We start from the raw sequence: 23,737 nt of genomic DNA, 5'->3' as shown, positions 1-23,737 counted from the left end.
CAGTGGGTCAATATTTATAAAGGAGGATGCCTCGATCAGATTTAGACAGTCCACAGGAATTAGTCATTATTTAAAGGAATGTCAAGTGTATCTGGGAATGTGGGGGTATTTACAGAGGGACCCCACCAGAGATTGGCGGTACTTATGCCTGGTCCCCTTAGCATGGCGGAATTTAAAGGGCGTCTCCGGGAGCATCCTCGAACTTACAGGGGGTCCCCGGCAGATTGCCAAAACTTAGAAGGGGTCATCAAGAGTTTGCGAAAACTTACAGGGGTCATCAGGAGTTTGTGAAAACTTATAGGGGTCACCAGGAGCGTTACACAAAGGGGTCCCCCAGGAGCTTTGGGGTACTTACAGGGGGCCCTCGGGAGCGTGGAGGTACTTACAAGGGGCCCTCGGGAGCGTGGCGGTACTTACAGGGAGCACTCGGGAGAGTGGCGGTATTTACAGGGGGCCCTCGGGAGCGTGGCGGTACTTACAGGCGGCCCTCTGGAGCATGGCGGTACTTACAGGGGGCCCTCAGGAGCATTACGGTACTTACAGGAGGCCCTCGGGAGCGTGGAGGTACTGACAGGGAGCCCTCGGGAGCGTGGCGGTACTGACAGGGGGCCCTTGGGAGCGTGGCGGTACTTACAGGGGACCCTCAGGAGCATTACGGTACTTACAGCAGGCCCTCGGGAGCGTGGAGGTACTGACAGGGAGCCCTCGGGAGCGTGGAGGTACTTACAGGGGGCCCTTGGGAGCGTGGCGGTACTTACAGGGGGCCCTCAGGAGCATTACGGTACTTACAGGAGGCCCTCGGGAGCGTGGAGGTACTGACAGGGAGCACTCGGGAGCGTGGAGGTACTGACAGGGAGCCCTCGGGAGCATGGCGGTACATACAGGGGGCCCTCGGGAGCGTGGCGGTACTTACAGGGGGCCCTCAGGAGCATTACGGTACTTACAGGAGGCCCTCGGGAGCGTGGAGGTACTTACAGGGGGCCCTCGGGAGCGTGGAGGTACTTACAGGGAGCCCTCGGGAGCGTGGAAGTACTTACAGGGAGCCCTCGGGAGCGTGGCAGTACTTACAGGGAGCCCTCGGGAGCGTGGCGGTACTGACAGGGGGCCCTCGGGAGCGTGGAGGTACTTACAGGGGGCCCTCGGGAGCGTGGCGGTACTCACAGGGGGCCCTCGGGAGCGTGGCGGTACTTACAGGGAGACCTCGGGAGCGTGGCGATACTTACAGGGAGCCCTCGGGAGCGTGGAGGTACTTACAGGGAGCCCTCGGGAGCGTGGCGGTACTTACAGGGGGCCCTCGGGAGCGTGGAGGTACTTACAGGGAGCCCTCAGGAGCGTGCAGGTACTTACAGGGAGCCCTCGGGAGCATGGAGGGACTTACAGGGGGCCCTCGGGAGCTTGGAGGGACTTACAGGGGGCCCTCGGGAGCGTGAAGGTACTTACAGGGAGCCCTCGGGAGCATGGAGGTACTTACAGGGGGCCCTCGGGAGCGTGGCGGTACTTACAGTGGGCCCTCGGGAGCGTGGCGGTATTTACAGGGGGCCCTCGGGAGCATGGAGGTACTTACAGGGGGCCCTCGGGAGCTTGAAGGTACTTACAGGGAGCCCTCGGGAGCATGGAGGTACTTACAGGAAGCCCTCGGTAGCGTGAAGGTACTTACAGGGAGCCCTCGGGAGCATGGAGGTACTTACAGGGGGCCCTCGGGAGCATGGCGGGTACTTACAGGGGGCCCTCGGGAGCGTGGCGGTACTTACAGTGGGCCCTTGGGAGCGTGGCGGTATTTACAGGGGGCCCTCGGGAGCATGGAGGTACTTACAGGGGGCCCTCGGGAGCGTGGTGATACTTACAGGGAGCCCTCGGGAGCATGGAGGTACTCACAGGGGGCCCCCGGGACCGTGGCGGTACTTACAGGGGGCCCACGGGAGCGTGGCGGTACTTACAGGGGGCCCTCGGGAGCGTGGCGGTATTTACAGGGAGCCCTCGGGAGCGTGGCGGTACTTACAGGGGGCCCTCGGGAGCGTGGCGGTACTTACAGGGAGCACTCGGGGGCATGGAGGTACTTACAGGGGGCCCTCGGGAGCGTGGCAGTACTTACAGGGGGCCCTCGGGAGCATGGGGGTACTTACAGGGAGCCCTCGGGGGCATGGAGGTACTTACAGGGGGCCCTCGGGAGCGTGGCAGTACTTACAAGGGGCCCTCGGGAGCATGGGGGTACTTACAGGGGGCCCTCGGGATCGTGGCGGTACTTACAGGGGGCCCTCGGGAGCATGGAGGTACTTACAGGGGGCCCTCGGGAGAGTGGCGATAATTACAGGGAGCCCTCGGGAGCATGGAGGTACTTACAGGGAGCCCTCGGGAGCATGGAGGTACTTACAGGGAGCCCTCGGGAGCGTGCAGGTACTTACAGGGGGCCCTCGGGAGCATGGAGGTTCTTACAGGAGGCCCTCGGGAGCGTGGAGGTACTTACAGGGAGCCCTCGGGATCGTGGTGGTACTTACAGGGGGCCCTCGGGAGCATGGAGGTACTTACAGGGGGCCCTCGGGAGAGTGGCGATAATTACAGGGAGCCCTCGGGAGCATGGAGGTACTTACAGGGAGCCCTCGGGAGCATGGAGGTACTTACAGGGGGCCCTCGGGAGCATGGAGGTACTTACAGGGAGCCCTCGGGAGCGTGGAGGTACTTACAGGGAGCCCTCGGGAGCATGGAGATACTTACAGGGGGCCCTCGGGAGCGTGGCCGTACTTACAGGGAGCCATCGGGAGCGTGGCCGTACTTACAGGGAGCCTTCGGGAGCGTGGAGGTACTCACAGGGGCCCCCCGGGAGCTTGGCGGTACTCACAGGGGACCCCCGGGAGCGTGGCGGTACTCACAGGGGGCCCTCGGAAGCGTGGCGGTATTTAAAGGGAGCCCTCGGGAGCGTGCAGGTACTTACAGGGAGCCCTCGGGAGCGTGCAGGTACTTACAGGGAGCCCTCGGGAGCAAGGAGGTACTCACAGGGGGTCCCCGGGAGCGTGGCGGTACTTACAAGGGGCCCTTGGGAGCTTGCCGGTACTTACCGGGGGGGGGGGGGGGCGGTGTCAGTGTTTACCGGGGTGGGGGGTGGGGTAGTGTTTACCCGGGGGGGGGGGGGGGGGGGGGTGACTACCCGGGGGGGGGCCGCGGCGGGGTGACAGTGTCTACCGGGGGGGGGGGGGGGGGTGACAATGTCTACCGGGGGGGGTCAGTGTTTGCCGGAGGGGGGGGGGTGGGGGTGTCAAGTGTTTACCGAGAGGGGCGTCAGTGTTTACAGGGGGGGGTTCAGTGTTTACCTGGGGAGGTGGGGCTGTGTTTACCGGGGGGGGGGTGTCAGTGTTTTCCGGGGGGGGGGGGGTCTGTGTTTACCCGGGGGTGTTAGTGTTTACCAGGGGGGGGTTGTGTGTCAGTGTTTACCTGGGGGGGGGGGCGGTGTCGGTGTCTACCGGGGGGGGTTTGTCAGTGTTTTCCGGGGGGGGGGGGGGTGTCAGTGTTTACCGGGGGGTGCGGGGTCAGTGCTTACCGGGATGGGGGTCAGTATTTACCGGTGTGTGGTGTGTGTGTGGGGGGGTGTCAGTGTTTACCGGGGGGGGGGTGTCAGTGGTCAGTGTTTACGGAGGGGTGTCAGTGTTTACCCGGGGGGGGGGGTTCAGTGTTTACCTGGGGAGGTGGGGCTATCAGTGTTTCCTGGGGGGGTGTCAGTGTTTTCCGGGGGGTGTTGTCAGTGTTTACCGGCGGGTGGGGGGCGGGGTCAGTGTTTACCGGCGGGTGGGGGGCGGGGTCAGTGTTTACCCGGGGGGTGGGGGCGGGGTCAGTGTTTACCCGGGGGGTGGGGGGTGGGGTCAGTGTTTACCGGCGGGTGGGGGGCGGGGTCAGTGTTTACCCGGGGGGTGGGGGGCGGGGTCAGTGTTTACCCGGGGGGTGGGGGGCGGGGTCAGTGTTTACCCGGGGGGTGGGGGCGGGGTCAGTGTTTACCCGGGGGGGGTCAGTGTTTACGGAGGGGTGTCAGTGTTTATGGGGGGGGGGGTCTGTGTTTCCCGGGGGGGGGGGTTCAGTGTTTACCTGGGGAGGTGGGGCTATCAGTGTTTCCCGGGAGGGTGTCAGTGTTTACCGGCGGGTGGGGGGCGGGGTCAGTGTTTACCAGCGGGTGGGGGGCGGGGTCAGTGTTTACCCGGGGGTGGGGGGCGGGGTCAGTGTTTACCCGGGGGGTGGGGGGGGCGGGGTCAGTGTTTACCCGGGGGTGGGGGGCGGGGTCAGTGTTTACCGGCGGGTGGGGGGCGGGGTCAGTGTTTACCCGGGGGTGGGGGGCGGGGTCAGTGTTTACCCGGGGGGGTGGGGGGGCGGGGTCAGTGTTTACCCGGGGGTGGGGGGCGGGGTCAGTGTTTACCCGGGGGTGGGGGGCGGGGTCAGTGTTTACCCGGGGGGTGGGGGGGCGGGGTCAGTGTTTACCCGGGGGTGGGGGGCGGGGTCAGTGTTTACCGGCGGGTGGGGGGCGGGGTCAGTGTTTACCCGGGGGTGGGGGGCGGGGTCAGTGTTTGGGGCGGGGTCAGTGTTTACCCGGGGTGGGGGGCGGGGTCAGTGTTTACCGGCGGGTGGGGGGCGGGGTCAGTGTTTACCCGGAGGTTGGGGGGCGGGGTCAGTGTTTACCCGGGGGGGTGGGGGGCGGGGTCAGTGCTTACCGGCGGGTGGGGGCGGGGTCGGTGTTTACCCGGGGGTGGGGGGCGGGGTCAGTGTTTACCGGCGGGTGGGGGGCGGGGTCAGTGTTTACCCGGGAGGTGGGGGGCGGGGTCAGTGTTTACCCGGGGGGGTGGGGGGCGGGGTCAGTGTTTACCCGGGAGGGTGGGGGGCGGGGTCAGTGTTTACCGGCGGTTGGGGGGCGGGGTCAGTGTTTACCCGGGGGGTGGTGGGCGGGGTCAGTGTTTACCCGGGGGGGTGGGGGGCGGGGTCAGTGTTTACCGGCGGGTGGGGGGCGGGGTCAATGTTTACCCGGGGGGTGGGGGGCGGGGTCAGTGTTTACCCGGGGGGGGGGGGGTGTCGGGGGGTGTCAGTGTTTACGGAGGGGTGTCAGTGTTTATGGGGGGGGGTCTGTGTTTACCCGGGGGGTGTCAGTGTCTACCGGGGGGGGTGGGGGGGGTCAGTGTCTACCAGGGGGGGGGGTCAGTGTTTTCCAGGGGGGGGGGGGGTTGTCGGGTTTACCGGAGGGGGTGATACTGTTTACCCGGGAGGGGGGCGGGGTGACAGTGTTTACTTGGGGGGGGGGGGGGGGGCAGTGCTTACGGGGGGGGGTGGGGGGGTCAGTCAGTGTTTAACGGGGGTGGGGGTGTGTGTGATGGTGTTTACCTGGGGGGGGGTGTCAGTGTTTACCCGGGGGGGGGGGGGGGGGGGGGTCAGTGTTTACGCGGGGGGTGGTGTGTGTGGGTTGTGTCAGTGTTTACCGGGGGGGGGGGGTGTCAGTGTTTACGGAGGGGGGTCAGTGTTTACGGGGGGTGGGGGTCAGTGTTTACCGGGGGGGGGGGTGTCAGTGTATACGGAGGGGGGTCAGTGTTGGGGGGGGGGGGGGGTCAGTGTTTACCGGGGGGGTGGGGGGTCAGAGTTTACCTGGGGGTGGGTGGGTGGGGGGGTGTCAGTGTACTGACTTACTTTCCTGTAGTAGTCAGCAATGACCAAGGGATTGACATCCAATGGTTCACTTGGCTTGGTGTGATACCGCCTGTGGCCACAAGGGGGTGCTTTCTCCTCACAGTTAACCAGGTCACATTGAACCAATTGCATTACAGAAGAAGGTCTCCACCGAGAAGTACACATGAACACAGCAATAACACAATACTCCAGAGGCCAGCTGTAATTATCCCGAGACATGACTTATAATAGTGATAATAATCTTTGTTGTCACAAGTAGGCTTACATTAACACTGCAATGAAGTTACTGTGAAAAGCCCCTAGTCTTCACATTCTGGCGCCTGTTCGGGTACACGGAGGGAGAATTCAGAATGTCCAATTCACCTAACAGCACGTTTTCAGGACTTGTGAGAGGAAACCGGAGCACCCGGAGGAAACTCACGCAGGCACGGGGAGAGCGTGCAGACTCCGCACAGACAGTGACCCAAGCCGGGAATCCAATCTGGGACCCTGGAGCTGTGAAGCAACAGTGCTAACCACTGTGCTGCCCATTTCAAAAGCCGGGGAAATTTAAATTCAGTTAATTAAACTGGAAATACAAGACTAGTCTCAAATAGGGTGACCATGAATAAGTTGTAAATGTTCACTAATGTTCTTTATGGAGGGAAATCTGCTGTCTTTATCTGCTCTGGCTACATGTGGGGGAGCACAGAGACAACTGGGGGCAGCACACAGACAACTGGGGGGAGCACACAGACAACTGGGGGCAGCACACAGACAACTGGGGGCAGCACACAGACAACTGGGGGGAGCACACAGACAACTGGGGGCAGCACACAGACAACTGGGGGGAGCACACAGACAACTGGGGGCAGCACACAGACAACTGGGGGGAGCACACAGACAACTGGGGGCAGCACACAGACAACTGGGGGCAGCACACAGACAACTGGGGGCAGCACACAGACAACTGGGGGGAGCACACAGACAACTGGGGGCAGCACACAGACAACTGGGGGCAGCACACAGACAACTGGGGGCAGCACACAGACAACTGGGGGGACCACACAGACAACTGGGGGGACCACACAGTCAACTGGGGGAAGCACACAGACAACTGGGGGGACCACACAGACAACTGGGGGGAGCACACAGAAAACTGGGGGGAGCACACAGACAACTGGGGGGAGCACAGAGACAACTGGGGGGAGCACAGACACAACTGGGGGGAGCACACAGAAAACTGGGGGGAGCACACAGAAAACTGGGGGGAGCACACAGACAACTGGGGGGAGCACACAGACAACTGGGGGGAGCACACAGAAAACTGGGGGAAGCACACAGACAACTGGGGGGAGCACACAGACAACTGGGGGGAGCACACAGACAACTGGGGGGAGCACACAGACAACTGGGGGGAGCACAGAGACAACTGGGGGGAGCACACAGACAACTGGGGGGAGCACACAGACAACTGGGGGGAGCACACAGACAACTGGGGGGAGCACACAGACAACTGGGGGGAGCAGACAGACAACTGGGGGGAGCACACAGACAACTGGGGGGAGCACACAGACAACTGGGGGGAGCACACAGACAACTGGGGGGAGCACACAGACAACTGGGGGAAGCACACAGACAACTGGGGGGAAAACAGAGACAACTGGGGGGAGCACAGAGACAACTGGGGGGAGCACACAGACAACTGGGGGAAGCACTGAGACAACTGGGGGAAGCACACAGACAACTGGGGGAAGCACACAGACAACTGGGGGAAGCACACAGACAACTGGGGGAAGCACTGAGACAACTGGGGGAAGCACAGACAACTGGGGGGAGCACACAGACAACTGGGGGGAGCACAGAGACAACTGGGGGGAGCACACAGACAACTGGGGGGAGCACTGAGACAACTGGGGGAAGCACTGAGACAACTGGGGGAAGCACACAGACAACTGGGGGAAGCACTGAGACAACTGGGGGAAGCACTGAGACAACTGGGGGGAGCACAGAGACAACTGGGGGAAGCACACAGGCAACTGGGGGAAGCACACAGGCAACTGGGGGAAGCACTGAGACAACTGGGGGAAGCACTGAGACAACTGGGGGCAGCACACAGACAACTGGGGGAAGCACACAGGCAACTGGGGGAAGCACAGAGACAACTGGGGGGACCACACAGACAACTGGGGGAAGCACACAGACAACTGGGGGAAGCACACAGGCAACTGGGGGCAGCACACAGGCAACTGGGGGAAGCACACAGGCAACTGGGGGGACCACACAGAAAACTGGGGGGAGCACACAGACAACTGGGGGGAGCACACAGACAACTGGGGGGAGCACAGACACAACTGGGGGGAGCACACAGAAAACTGGGGGGAGCACACAGAAAACTGGGGGGAGCACAGAGACAACTGGGGGGAGCACAGAGACAACTGGGGGGAGCACAGAGACAACTGGGGGGAGCACACAGACAACTGGGGGGAGCACAGAGACAACTGGGGGGAGCACACAGACAACTGGGGGGAGCACAGAGACAACTGGGGGGAGCACACAGAAAACTGGGGGGAGCACACAGACAACTGGGGGGAGCACACAGACAACTGGGGGGAGCACACAGACAACTGGGGGGAGCACACAGACAACTGGGGGGACCACACAGACAACTGGGGGCAGCACACAGACAACTGGGGGAAGCACACAGGCAACTGGGGGCAGCACACAGACAACTGGGGGAAGCACACAGGCAACTGGAGGGACCACACAGGCAACTGGGGGGAGCACACAGGCAACTGGGGGGAGCACACAGGCAACTGGGGGGAGCACACAGGCAACTGGGGGGAGCACACAGGCAACTGGGGGGACCACACAGACAACTGGGGGGACCACACAGACAACTGGGGGAAGCACACAGACAACTGGGGGAAGCACAGACAACTGGGGGAAGCACACAGACAACTGGGGGGAGCACACAGACAACTGGGGGGAGCACACAGACAACTGGGGGGAGCACACAGACAACTGGGGGGAGCACACAGACAACTGGGGGGAGCACACAGACAACTGGGGGGACCACACAGACAACTGGGGGGAGCACACAGACAACTGGGGGGACCACACAGACAACTGGGGGGAGCACACAGACAACTGGGGGGAGCACACAGACAACTGGGGGGAGCACACAGACAACTGGGGGGAGCACACAGACAACTGGGGGGAGCACAGACACAACTGGGGGAAGCACAGAGACAACTGGGGGGACCACACAGACAACTGGGGGGAGCACACAGACAACTGGGGGGAGCACACAGACAACTGGGGGGAGCACAGAGACAACTGGGGGGAGCACACAGACAACTGGGGGGAGCACACAGACAACTGGGGGGAGCACACAGACAACTGGGGGGAGCACAGAGACAACTGGGGGGAGCACACAGAAAACTGGGGGGAGCACACAGAAAACTGGGGGGAGCACACAGACAACTGGGGGGAGCACACAGACAACTGGGGGGAGCACACAGACAACTGGGGGGAGCACAGACACAACTGGGGGGAGCACACAGAAAACAGGGGGGAGCACACAGAAAACTGGGGGGAGCACAGAGACAACTGGGGGGAGCACAGAGACAACTGGGGGGAGCACACAGAAAACTGGGGGGAGCACACAGAAAACTGGGGGGAGCACACAGACAACTGGGGGGAGCACAGAGACAACTGGGGGGAGCACACAGACAACTGGGGGGAGCACAGAGACAACTGGGGGGAGCACACAGAAAACTGGGGGGAGCACACAGACAACTGGGGGGAGCACACAGACAACTGGGGGGAGCACACAGACAACTGGGGGGAGCACACAGACAACTGGGGGGAGCACACAGACAACTGGGGGGAGCACACAGACAACTGGGGGGAGCACACAGACAACTGGGGGGAGCACACAGACAACTGGGGGAGCACACAGACAACTGGGGGGAGCACACAGACAACTGGGGGGAGCACACAGACAACTGGGGGGAGCACACAGACAACTGGGGGGAGCACACATACAACTGGGGGGAGCACACAGACAACTGGGGGAGCACACAGACAACTGGGGGCAGCACACAGACAACTGGGGGGAGCACACAGACAACTGGGGGGAGCACACAGACAACTGGGGGGAGCACACAGACAACTGGGGGGAGCACACAGACAACTGGGGGGACCACACAGACAACTGGGGGGAGCACACAGTCAACTGGGGGGAGCACACAGACAACTGGGGGGAGCACACAGACAACTGGGGGAGCACACAGACAACTGGGGGGAGCACACAGACAACTGGGGGGAGCACACAGACAACTGGGGGGAGCACACAGACAACTGGGGGGAGCACACAGACAACTGGGGGGACCACACAGACAACTGGGGGCAGCACACAGACAACTGGGGGAAGCACACAGGCAACTGGGGGCAGCACACAGACAACTGGGGGAAGCACACAGGCAACTGGAGGGACCACACAGGCAACTGGGGGGAGCACACAGGCAACTGGGGGGAGCACACAGGCAACTGGGGGGAGCACACAGGCAACTGGGGGGAGCACACAGGCAACTGGGGGGACCACACAGACAACTGGGGGGACCACACAGACAACTGGGGGAAGCACACAGACAACTGGGGGAAGCACAGACAACTGGGGGAAGCACACAGACAACTGGGGGGAGCACACAGACAACTGGGGGGAGCACACAGACAACTGGGGGGAGCACACAGACAACTGGGGGGAGCACACAGACAACTGGGGGGAGCACACAGACAACTGGGGGGACCACACAGACAACTGGGGGGAGCACACAGACAACTGGGGGGACCACACAGACAACTGGGGGGAGCACACAGACAACTGGGGGGAGCACACAGACAACTGGGGGGAGCACACAGACAACTGGGGGGAGCACACAGACAACTGGGGGGAGCACACAGACAACTGGGGGGAGCACAGACACAACTGGGGGAAGCACAGAGACAACTGGGGGGACCACACAGACAACTGGGGGGAGCACACAGACAACTGGGGGGAGCACACAGACAACTGGGGGGAGCACAGAGACAACTGGGGGGAGCACACAGACAACTGGGGGGAGCACACAGACAACTGGGGGGAGCACACAGACAACTGGGGGGAGCACAGAGACAACTGGGGGGAGCACACAGAAAACTGGGGGGAGCACACAGAAAACTGGGGGGAGCACACAGACAACTGGGGGGAGCACACAGACAACTGGGGGGAGCACACAGACAACTGGGGGGAGCACAGACACAACTGGGGGGAGCACACAGAAAACAGGGGGGAGCACACAGAAAACTGGGGGGAGCACAGAGACAACTGGGGGGAGCACAGAGACAACTGGGGGGAGCACACAGAAAACTGGGGGGAGCACACAGAAAACTGGGGGGAGCACACAGACAACTGGGGGGAGCACAGAGACAACTGGGGGGAGCACACAGACAACTGGGGGGAGCACAGAGACAACTGGGGGGAGCACACAGAAAACTGGGGGGAGCACACAGACAACTGGGGGGAGCACACAGACAACTGGGGGGAGCACACAGACAACTGGGGGGAGCACACAGACAACTGGGGGGAGCACACAGACAACTGGGGGGAGCACACAGACAACTGGGGGGAGCACACAGACAACTGGGGGGAGCACACAGACAACTGGGGGAGCACACAGACAACTGGGGGGAGCACACAGACAACTGGGGGGAGCACACAGACAACTGGGGGGAGCACACAGACAACTGGGGGGAGCACACATACAACTGGGGGGAGCACACAGACAACTGGGGGAGCACACAGACAACTGGGGGCAGCACACAGACAACTGGGGGGAGCACACAGACAACTGGGGGGAGCACACAGACAACTGGGGGGAGCACACAGACAACTGGGGGGAGCACACAGACAACTGGGGGGACCACACAGACAACTGGGGGGAGCACACAGTCAACTGGGGGGAGCACACAGACAACTGGGGGGAGCACACAGACAACTGGGGGAGCACACAGACAACTGGGGGGAGCACACAGACAACTGGGGGGACCACACAGACAACTGGGGGGAGCACACAGACAACTGGGGGGAGCACACAGACAACTGGGGGGAGCACACAGACAACTGGGGGGAGCACACAGACAACTGGGGGGAGCACACAGACAACTGGGGGAGCACACAGACAACTGGGGGCAGCACACAGACAACTGGGGGGAGCACACAGACAACTGGGGGGACCACACAGACAACGGGGGGGAGCACACAGAAAACTGGGGGAAGCACAGAGACAACTGGGGGGAGCACAGAGACAACTGGGGGGAGCACACAGACAACTGGGGGAAGCACACAGACAACTGGGGGGAGCACACAGACAACTGGGGGGAGCACAGAGACAACTGGGGGAGCACACAGACAACTGGGGGGAGCACACAGACAACTGGGGGGAGCACAGAGACAACTGGGGGGAGCACAGAGACAACTGGGGGCAGCACACAGACAACTGGGGGCAGCACACAGACAACTGGGGGGAGCACACAGACAACTGGGGGAAGCACAGAGACAACTGGGGGAAGCACAGAGACAACTGGGGGGAGCACACAGACAACTGAGGGGAGCACACAGACAACTGGGGGGAGCACAGAGACAACTGGGGGGAGCACAGAGACAACTGGGGGAGCACACAGACAACTGGGGGGAGCACACAGACAACTGGGGGGAGCACAGAGACAACTGGGGGGAGTACAGAGACAACTGGGGGGAGCACACAGACAACTGGGGGAGCACACAGACAACTGGGGGGAGCACAGAGACAACTGGGGGAAGCACACAGACAACTGGGGGGAGCACACAGACAACTGGGGGGAGCACACAGACAACTGGGGGGAGCACACAGACAACTGGGGGAAGCACACAGACAACTGGGGGCAGCACACAGACAACTGGGGGCAGCACACAGACAACTGGGGGGAGCACACAGACAACTGGGGGGAGCACACAGACAACTGGGGGGAGCACACAGACAACTGGGGGAAGCACACAGACAACTGGGGGGAGCACACAGACAACTGGGGGGAGCACACAGACAACTGGGGGGAGCACACAGACAACGGGGGGGAGCACACAGACAACGGGGGGGAGCACACAGACAACGGGGGGGAGCACACAGACAACTGGGGGGAGCACACAGACAACTGGGGGGAGCACACAGACAACTGGGGGGAGCACACAGACAACTGGGGGAAGCACTGAGACAACTGGGGGAAGCACTGAGACAACTGGGGGCAGCACACAGACAACTGGGGGGACCACACAGACAACTGGGGGGACCACACAGACAACTGGGGGGACCACACAGACAACTGGGGGGACCACACAGACAACTGGGGGGAGCACACAGACAACTGGGGGGAGCACACAGACAACTGGGGGGAGCACACAGACAACTGGGGGGACCACACAGACAACTGGGGGCAGCACACAGACAACTGGGGGGAGCACAGAGACAACTGGGGGGAGCACAGAGACAACTGGGGGGAGCACACAGACAACTGGGGGGAGCACTGAGACAACTGGGGGCAGCACACAGACAACTGGGGGGACCACACAGACAACTGGGGGGAGCACACAGACAACTGGGGGGACCACACAGACAACTGGGGGGAGCACACAGACAACTGGGGGCAGCACACAGACAACTGGGGGGACCACACAGACAACTGGGGGGACCACACAGACAACTGGGGGGAGCACACAGACAACTGGGGGGACCACACAGACAACTGGGGGGACCACACAGACAACTGGGGGAAGCACTGAGACAACTGGGGGGACCACACAGACAACTGGGGGCAGCACACAGACAACTGGGGGAAGCACTGAGACAACTGGGGGGAGCACACAGACAACTGGGGGGGACCACACAGACAACTGGGGCAGCACACAGACAACTGGGGGAAGCACTGAGACAACTGGGGGGACCACACAGACAACTGGGGGCAGCACACAGACAACTGGGGGAAGCACTGAGACAACTGGGGGGAGCACACAGACAACTGGGGGGACCACACAGACAACTGGGGCAGCACACAGACAACTGGGGGAAGCACTGAGACAACTGGGGGCAGCACACAGACAACTGGGGGGACCACACAGACAACTGGGGGGAGCACACAGACAACTGGGGGCAGCACACAGACAACTGGGGGAAGCACTGAGACAACTGGGGGCAGCACACAGACAACTGGGGGAAGCACTGAGACAACTGGGGGGAGCACACAGACAACTGGGGGGAGCACACAGACAACTGGGGGGAGCACAGAGACAACTGGGGGGAGCACAGAGGCAACTGGGGGGGACCGGGGGCAGTGATTAATAACACTGCTGTAACTTAGGTGCTTTATTTTTTCATTTTGAAGGATTATCCAAAAGGCCGCTTTCACATCGAGTCCATTTGGAAAAATCGTTTTCCAAAAATGGTCCAAGGAAGATCAAGGAGCTGGGCCATCACTAAGCCATCATTCTCTCACCCCACTGATCACCCTCCCGCTCCCCCGGAACCTCTCGCCCAGCCCCCTTCCCCGTCCTCCATCCACCCCATCTCTCCGTCCCACCCCCAGACCTGCCTCCCATCCATTGACTCCATCTACACCTCCCGCTGCCTGGGGAAAGCGGGCAGTATAATCATAGACCCATCCCACCCGGCTTACTCACTCTTCCAACTTCTTCCATTGGGCAGGAGATACAGAAGTCTGAGAACACGCACGAACAGACTCAAAAACAGCTTCTTCCCCGCTGTCACCAGACTCCTACACGACCCTCTTATGGACTGACCTGATTAACACTGCACCCTGTATGCTTCACCCAATGCCGGTGTTATGTATTACATTGTGTGCCTTGTGTTGCGCTATTATGTATTTTCTTTTTCATGCACTAAATGATCTGTTTGAGTTGCTCGCAGAACAATACGTTTCACTGCACCTCGGTACACGTGACAATTAACAAATCCCAAACCACCTCTCTCCATCCTGCTCCCAGACTCCATCCCAACCTCTCCACCTCCCTCTATCCCACCCTGTCCTGTGCACTCTCTCTATCCTATCCTCCCAGAACCTCCCCATCTCCCGATCCCACCCAGGAGCCCCCCATCTCTCGCTCCCTCCCAGAACATCCCCATCTCCCGCTCCCTCCCAGAACATCCCCATCTCCCGCTCTCGCTCCCTCCCAGGACCCCCCATCTCCCGCTCTCTCTCCCTCCCAGGACCCCCCCATCTCCCGCTCTCGCTCCCTCCCAGGACCTCCCCATCTCCCGCTCCCGCTCCCTCCCAGAACCCTCCCCATCTCCCGCTCTCGCTCACTCCCAGGACCCCCCCATCTCCCGCTCCCTCCCAGGACCCCCCCATCTCCCGCTCCCTCCCAGGACCCCCCCATCTCCCGCTCTCTCTCCCTCCCAGGACCTCCCCATCTCCCGCTCCCGCTCCCTCCCAGGACCCCCCCATCTCCCGCTCCCTCCCAGGACCCTCCCCATCTCCCGCTCCCTCCCAGGACCCCCCCATCTCCCGCTCCCTCCCAGGACCCCCCCATCTCCCGCTCCCGCTCCCTCCCAGGACCCCCCCATCTCCCGCTCTCTCTCCCTCCCAGGACCTCCCCATCTCCCGCTCCCGCTCCCTCCCAGGACCCCCCCATCTCCCGCTCCCTCCCAGGACCCTCCCCATCTCTCGCTCCCTCCCAGGACCCCCCCATCTCTCGCTCTCGCTCCCTCCCAGGACCCCCCCATCTCCCGCTCTCGCTCCCTCCCAAGACCCCCCCATCTCCCGCTCCCTCCCAGGACCCTCCCCATCTCCCGCTCCCTCCCAGGACCCTCCCCATCTCCCGCTCCCTCCCAGGACCCTCCCCATCTCCCGCTCCCTCCCAGGACCCCCCCATCTCCCGCTCTCGCTCCCTCCCAGGACCCCCCCATCTCCCGCTCTCGTTCCCTCCCAGGACCTCCCCCATCTCCCGCTCTCGCTCCCTCCCAGGACCCTCCCCATCTCCCGCTCCCTCCCAGGACCCTCCCCATCTCCCGCTCCCTCCCAGGACCCTCCCCATCTCCCGCTCCCTCCCAGGACCCCCCCATCTCCCGCTCTCGCTCCCTCCCAGGACCCCCCCATCTCCCGCTCTCTCTCCCTCCCAGGACCCCCCCATCTCCCGCTCCCTCCCAGGACCCTCCCCATCTCCCGCTCCCTCCCAGGACCCTCCCCATCTCCCGCTCCCTCCCAGGACCCTCCCATCTCTCGCTCCCTCCCAGGACCCCCCCATCTCCCGCTCCCTCCCAGGACCCCCCCATCTCCCGCTCTCGCTCCCTCCCAAGACCCCCCCATCTCCCGCTCCCTCCCAGGACCCTCCCCATCTCCCGCTCCCTCCCAGGACCCTCCCCATCTCCCGCTCCCTCCCAGGACCCTCCCCATCTCCCGCTCCCTCCCAGGACCCCCCCCATCTCCCACTCTCGCTCCCTCCCAGGACCTCCCCCATCTTCCGCTCCCTCCCAGGACCCCCCCATCTCCCACTCCCGCTCCCTCCCAGGACCCCCCATCTCCCGCTCTCTCTCCCTCCCAGGGCCTCCCCATCTCCCGCTCTCTCTCCCAGGACACCCCCATCTCCCATTCCCGCTCTCTCTCCCAGGACCACCCCATCTCCCGCTCTCGCCCCCTCCCAGGGCCTCCCCATCTCCCGCTCCCTCCCAGGACCCCCCCATCTCCCACTCCCGCTCTCTCTCCCAGGACCCCCCCATCTCCCGCTCTCGCCCCCTCCCAGGGCCTCCCCATCTCCCGCTCTCTCTCCCTCCCAGGACCCCCCATCTCCCGCTCTCGCCCCCTCCCAGGGCCTCCCCATCTCCCGCTCTCACTCCCTCCCAGGACCCTCCCCATCTCCCGCTCTCGCTCCCTCCCAGGACCCCCCCATCTCCCGCTCCCTCCCAGGACCCCCCATCTCCCGCTCTCGCCCCCTCCCAGGACCCCCCATCTCCCGCTCCCTCCCAGGACCCCCCCATCTCCCGCTCTCGCCCCCTCCCAGGACCCCCCCATCTCCCGCTCCCTCCCAGGACCCCCCCCATCTCCCGCTCTCTCTCCCTCCCAGGACCCCCCCATCTCCCGCTCCCTCCCAGGACCCCCCCATCTCCCGCTCTCGCCCCCTCCCAGGACCCCCCCATCTCCCGCTCCCTCCCAGGACCTCCCCATCTCCCGCTCCCTCCCAGGACCCCCCCATCTCCCGCTCTCGCCCCCTCCCAGGACCCCCCCATCTCCCGCTCCCTCCCAGGACCCCCCCATCTCCCGCTCTCGCCCCCTCCCAGGACCCCCCCATCTCCCGCTCCCTCCCAGGAACCCCCCATCTCCCGCTCTCTCTCCCTCCCAGGACCCCCCCATCTCCCGCTCCCTCCCAGGACCCCCCCATCTCCCGCTCTCGCCCCCTCCCAGGACCCCCCCATCTCCCGCTCCCTCCCAGGACCCCCCCATCTCCCGCTCTCGCTCCCTCCCAGGACCTCCCCATCTCCCGCTCTCGCTCCCTCCCAGGACCCCCCCATCTCCCGCTCTCGCTCCCTCCCAGGACCCCCCCATCTCCCACTCCCTCCCAGGACCCCCCCATCTCCCGCTCTCGCTCCCTCCCAGGACCCCCCCATCTCCCGCTCTCGCTCCCTCCCAGGACCCCCCCATCTCCCGCTCCCTCCCAGGACCCCCCCATCTCCCGCTCCCGCTCCCTCCCAGGACCCCCCCATCTCTCGCTCCCTCCCAGGACCCCCCCATCTCCCGCTCCGGCTCCCTCCCAGGACTCCCCCATCTCTCGCTCCCTCCCAGGACCCCCCCATCTCTCGCTCCCTCCCAGGACCCCCCCATCTCCCGCTCCCTCCCAGGACCCCCCCATCTCCCGCTCCCGCTCCCTCCCAGGACCCCCCCATCTCTCGCTCCCTCCCAGGACCCCCCCATCTCTCGCTCCCTCCCAGGACCCCCCCATCTCCCGCTCCCTCCCAGGACCCCCACATCTCCCGCTCCCGCTCCCTCCCAGGACCCCCCCATCTCTCGCTCCCTCCCAGGACCCCCCCATCTCCCGCTCTCTCTCCCTCCCAGGACCCCCCCATCTCTCGCTCCCTCCCAGGACCCCCCCATCTCTCGCTCCCTCCCAGGGCCTCCCCATCTCTCGCTCCCTCCCAGGACCCCCCCATCTCCCGCTCTCGCTCCCTCCCAGGACCCCCCCATCTCTCGCTCCCTCCCAGGACCCCCCCATCTCCCGCTCCCTCCCAGGACCCCCCCCATCTCCCGCTCCCGCTCCCTCCCAGGGCCTCCCCAACTCCCGCTCTCGCTCCCTCCCAGGACCCCCCCATCTCCCGCTCCCTCCCAGGACCCCCCCATCTCCCGCTCTCGCTCCCTCCCAGGACCCCCCCATCTCCCGCTCTCGCTCCCTCCCAGGACCCCCCCATCTCTCGCTCCCTCCCAGGACCCCCCCATCTCCCGCTCCCTCCCAGGACCCCCCCATCTCCCGCTCCCTCCCAGGACCCCCCCATCTCCCGCTCTCACTCCCTCCCAGGACCCCCCCATCTCTCGCTCCCTCCCAGGACCCCCCCATCTCTCGCTCCCTCCCAGGACCCCCCCATCTCCCGCTCCCGCTCCCTCCCAGGACCCCCCCATCTCCCGCTCCCTCCCAGGACCCCCCCATCTCCCGCTCTCACTCCCTCCCAGGACCCCCCCATCTCCCGCTCCCGCTCCCTCCCAGGACCCCCCCATCTCTCGCTCCCTCCCAGGACCCCCCCATCTCTCGCTCCCTCCCAGGGCCTCCCCATCTCCCGCTCCCTCCCAGGGCCTCCCCATCTCTCGCTCTCGCCCCCTCCCAGGACCCCCCCATCTCCCGCTCTCGCTCCCTCCCAGGACCCCCCCATCTCCCGCTCTCGCTCCCTCCCAGGGCCTCCCCATCTCTCGCTCTCGCCCCCTCCCAGGACCCCCCCATCTCCCGCTCTCGCTCCCTCCCAGGGCCTCCCCATCTCCCGCTCTCGCTCCCTCCCAGGACCCCCCCATCTCCCGCTCTCTCTCCCTCCCAGGACCTCCCCATCTCCCGCTCTCGCTCCCTCCCAGGACCCCCCCATCTCCCGCTCTCGCTCCCTCCCAGGACCCCCCCATCTCCCGCTCCCTCCCAGGACCCCCCCATCTCCCGCTCCCTCCCAGGGCCTCCCCATCTCCCGCTCTCTCTCCCTCCCAGGACCCCCCCATCTCTCGCTCCCTCCCAGGACCCCCCCATCTCCCGCTCCCTCCCAGGACCCCCCCATCTCCCGCTCCCGCTCCCTCCCAGGACCCCCCCATCTCCCGCTCCCGCTCCCTCCCAGGACCCCCCCATCTCCCGCTCCCTCCCAGGACCCCCCCATCTCCCGCTCTCGCTCCCTCCCAGGACCCCCCCATCTCCCGCTCCCTCCCAGGACCCCCCCATCTCCCGCTCTCGCTCCCTCCCAGGACCCCCCCCATCTCCCGCTCTCGCTCCCTCCCAGGACCCCCCCATCTCTCGCTCCCTCCCAGGACCCCCCCATCTCCCGCTCCCTCCCAGGACCCCCCCATCTCCCGCTCTCACTCCCTCCCAGGACCCCCCCATCTCCCGCTCCCTCCCAGGACCCCCCCATCTCCCGCTCTCTCTCCCTCCCAGGACCCCCCCCATCTCCCGCTCCCTCCCAGGACCCCCCCATCTCCTGCTCTCGCTCCCTCCCAGGACCCCCCCATCTCCCGCTCTCGCTCCCTCCCAGGACCCCCCCTTCTCTCGCTCCCTCCCAGGACCCCCCCATCTCCCGCTCCCTCCCAGGACCCCCCCATCTCCCGCTCTCGCTCCCTCCCAGGACCCCCCCATCTCCCGCTCCCTCCCAGGACCCCCCCATCTCCCGCTCTCACTCCCTCCAAGGACCCCCCCCATCTCCCGCTCCCTCCCAGGACCCCCCCATCTCCCGCTCTCTCTCCCTCCCAGGACCCCCCCATCTCCCGCTCCCTCCCAGGACCCCCCCATCTCCCGCTCTCGCTCCCTCCCAGGACCCCCCCATCTCCCGCTCTCGCTCCCTCCCAGGACCCCCCCATCTCCCGCTCTCGCTCCCTCCCAGGACCCCCCCATCTCCCGCTCTCTCTCCCTCCCAGGACCCCCCCCATCTCCCGCTCCCTCCCAGGACCCCCCCATCTCCCGCTCTCGCTCCCTCCCAGGACCCCCCCATCTCCCGCTCCCTCCCAGGACCCCCCCATCTCCCGCTCCCGCTCCCTCCCAGGACCCCCCCATCTCTCGCTCCCTCCCAGGACCCCCCATCTCTCGCTCCCTCCCAGGGCCTCCCCATCTCCCGCTCCCTCCCAGGGCCTCCCCATCTCTCGCTCCCTCCCAGGACCCCCCCATCTCCCGCTCTCTCTCCCTCCCAGGACCTCCCCATCTCCCGCTCCCTCCCAGGGCCTCCCCATCTCTCGCTCCCTCCCAGGACCCCCCCATCTCCCGCTCTCGCTCCCTCCCAGGACCCCCCCATCTCCCGCTCCCTCCCAGGACCCCCCCATCTCCCGCTCCCGCTCCCTCCCAGGGCCTCCCCATCTCCCGCTCTCGCTCCCTCCCAGGACCCCCCCATCTCCCGCTCCCTCCCAGGACCCCCCCATCTCCCGCTCTCGCTCCCTCCCAGGACCCCCCCATCTCCCGCTCTCGCTCCCTCCCAGGACCCCCCCATCTCTCGCTCCCTCCCAGGACCCCCCCATCTCCCGCTCCCTCCCAGGACCCCCCCATCTCCCGCTCTCACTCCCTCCCAGGACCCCCCCATCTCCCGCTCCCTCCCAGGACCCCCCCATCTCCCGCTCTCTCTCCCTCCCAGGACCCCCCCATCTCCCGCTCTCGCTCCCTCCCAGGACCCCCCCATCTCCCGCTCCCTCCCAGGACCCCCCCATCTCCCGCTCTCTCTCCCTCCCAGGACCCCCCCATCTCCCGCTCTCTCTCCCTCCCAGGACCCCCCCATCTCCCGCTCTCGCTCCATCCCGAACTCTACACAGAGCCGGACCCCACACAGAGCCGGACCCCACACAGAGCCGGACCCCACACAGAGCCGGACCCCACACAGAGCCGGACCCCACACAGAGCCGGACCCCACACAGAGCCGGACCCCACACAGAGCCGGACCCCACACAGAGCCGGACCCCACACAGAGCCGGACCCCACACAGAGCCGGACCCCACACAGAGCCGGACCCCACACAGAGCCGGACCCCACACAGAGCCGGACCCCACACAGAGACACTCGCCTGGGATGGAGACGATCTGTCCGCCTGCAGATGCTGGGAAGCGAAAGACTGTCTGTTGTCCTTGCTGCGACTGACTGGTCACCACCTGACCCTGTTGACCCTGGATGGACAGGGAATGTTGCTGTAGCTGACCAATTGGGATGGTTGGTGTGCCTGGTAATGCTGTACCTGTCAGAGGGAAAATATACAACAAACTGAGCCAGGGACCGGATGGACACACACACACACATTGGTGGGAGGGGAACAGAGCTTCAAAATTAGGGAGGGGAATGGCTGCGTACTGGGGCGGGTATGGCTGCATACAGGGGCTGGTATGACTGCGTAAAGTGGCTGGTATTACAACGTACGGGGACGTGTATGGCTGCGTATGTGGGGCGGGTATGGCTGCGTACGGGGGCGGGAATGGCTGCCTACGGGGGCGGGTATGGCTGCCTACGGGGGCGGATACGGCTGCGTACGGGGGCGGATACGGCTGCGTACGGGGGCGGATACGGCTGCGTACGGGGGCGGGTACGGCTGCGTACGGGGGGGGCGGGTATGGCTGCGTACGGGGGGGCGGGTATGGCTGCGTACGGGGGCGGGTATGGCTGCGTACGGGGGCGGATACGGCTGCGTACGGGGGCGGGTATGGCTGCGTACGGGGGGGCGGGTATGGCTGCGTACGGGGGCGGATACGGCTGCGTACGGGGGCGGGTATGGCTGCGTACGGGGGCGGGTGTGGCTGCGTACGGGGGCGGGTATGGCTGCGTACGGGGGCGGGTATGGCTGCGTACGGGGGCGGGTATGGCTGCGTACGGGGGCGGGTATGGCTGCGTACGGGGGCGGGTATGGCTGCGTACGGGGGCGGGTATGGCTGCGTACGGGGGCGGGTATGGCTGCGTACGGGGGCGGGTATGGCTGCGTACGGGGCGGGTATGGCTGCGTACGGGGGCGGGTATGGCTGCGTACGGGGGCGGGTATGGCTGCGTACGGGGGCGGGTATGGCTGCGTACGGGGGCGGGTATGGCTGCGTACGGGGGCGGGTATGGCTGCGTACGGGGGCGGGTATGGCTGCGTACGGGGGCGGGTATGGCTGCGTACGGGGGCGGGTATGGCTGCGTACGGGGGCGGGTATGGCTGCGTACGGGGGCGGGTATGGCTGCGTACGGGGGCGGGTATGGCTGCGTACGGGGGCGGGTATGGCTGCGTACGGGGGCGGGTATGGCTGCGTACGGGGGCGGGTATGGCTGCGTACGGGGGCGGGTATGGCTGCGTACGGGGGCGGGTATGGCTGCGTACGGGGGCGGGTATGGCTGCGTACGGGGGCGGGTATGGCTGCGTACGGGGGCGGGTATGGCTGCGTACGGGGGCGGGTATGGCTGCGTACGGGGGCGGGTATGGCTGCGTACGGGGGCGGGTATGGCTGCGTACGGGGGCGGGTATGGCTGCGTACGGGGGCGGGTATGGCTGCGTACGGGGGCGGGTATGGCTGCGTACGGGGGCGGGTATGGCTGCGTACGGGGGCAGGTATGGCTGCGTACGGGGGCAGGTATGGCTGCGTACGGGTCGGGTATGGCTGCGTACGGGGGCGGGTATGGCTGCGTACGGGGGCGGGTATGGCTGCGTACGGGGGCGGGTATGGCTGCGTACTGGGGCGGGTATGGCTGCGTACGGGGGCGGGTATGGCTGCGTACGGGGGCGGGTATGGCTGCGTACGGGGGCGGGTATGGCTGCGTACGGGGGCGGGTATGGCTGCGTACGGGGGCGGGTATGGCTGCGTACGGGGGCGGGTATGGCTGCGTACGGGGGCGGGTATGGCTGCGTACGGGGGCGGGTATGGCTGCGTACGGGGGCGGGTATGGCTGCGTACAGGGGCGGGTATGGCTGCGTACGGGGGTGGCATGGCTGCATAATCTTAGAATTTACATAGCAGGAGGCCATTAGGCCCATCGAGTCTGCACCGGCCCTTGTAAAGAGTCTCCACCCTATCCCCGAAACCTCACCATACTACCTTGGACACTAAGGGGCAATTTATTGTGGCCAATCCACCGAATCTACACATCTTTGGACTGTGGGAGGAAACCGGAGCACCCGGAGGAAACCCACACACACACTGGGAGAAAGTGCAAACTCCAGGGGCACGGCTGCATAATGGGCGGGTTATGGCTGTGTAGCAGGGGGGCATAGCTGCGTAATTGGGGGTATGTCTGTAATGGGGGTAAAGCTGTACATAGTACATAGAAAATACAGCACAGAACAGGCCCTTCGGCCCACGATGTTGTGCTGAACCTTTGTCCCAGATTAATCATTGATTATCATTGAACTTACAGTGCAGAAGGAGGCCATTCGGCCCTTTGAGTCTGCACCGGCTCTTGGAAAGAGCACCCTACCCAAACTCAACACCTCCATCCAACACCAAGGGCAATTTGGACATTAAGGGCAATTTATCATTGGCCAATTCACCTAACCCGCACATCTTTGGACCGTGGAAGGAAACCGGAGCACCCGGAGGAAACCCACGCAGACACGGGGAGGACGTGCAGACTCCGCACAGACAGTGACCCAAGCCGGAATCGAACCTGGGACCCTGGAGCTGTGAAGCAATTGTGCTATCCACAATGCTACCGTGCTGCCCTTGAGAACAAATAAATCTACACTATATCATTTTACCGTAATCCATGTACCTATCCAATAGCTGCTTGAAGGTCCCTAATGTTTCCGACTCAACTACTTCCACAGGCAGTGCATTCCATGCCCCCACTACTCTCTGGGTAAAGAACCTACCTCTGATATCCCTCCTATATCTTCCACCTTTCACCTTAAATTTATGT

At 64.7% G+C, this 23,737-nt stretch overlaps 1 protein-coding gene across 1 annotated transcript in view; it reads right to left on the bottom strand.

The window, feature by feature from the left end:
* The window catches only part of LOC140411507 (serum response factor-like), a 272,442-nt gene that overhangs the window by 141,211 nt on the left and 107,494 nt on the right, over positions 1-23,737 (bottom strand). The window contains exon 6 of the mRNA XM_072500592.1: positions 20,928-21,222. Coding sequence (XP_072356693.1) covers positions 20,928-21,222 — 295 coding nt within the window. The remainder of the gene's footprint in view (positions 1-20,927; positions 21,223-23,737) is intronic.

This window comes from Scyliorhinus torazame, chromosome 4, assembly GCF_047496885.1.
Source record: "Scyliorhinus torazame isolate Kashiwa2021f chromosome 4, sScyTor2.1, whole genome shotgun sequence".
NCBI lineage: Eukaryota > Metazoa > Chordata > Chondrichthyes > Carcharhiniformes > Scyliorhinidae > Scyliorhinus > Scyliorhinus torazame.
Note: the sequence above shows the minus strand (reverse complement) of the source record. Positions and strands in the feature narration are given on the sequence as shown.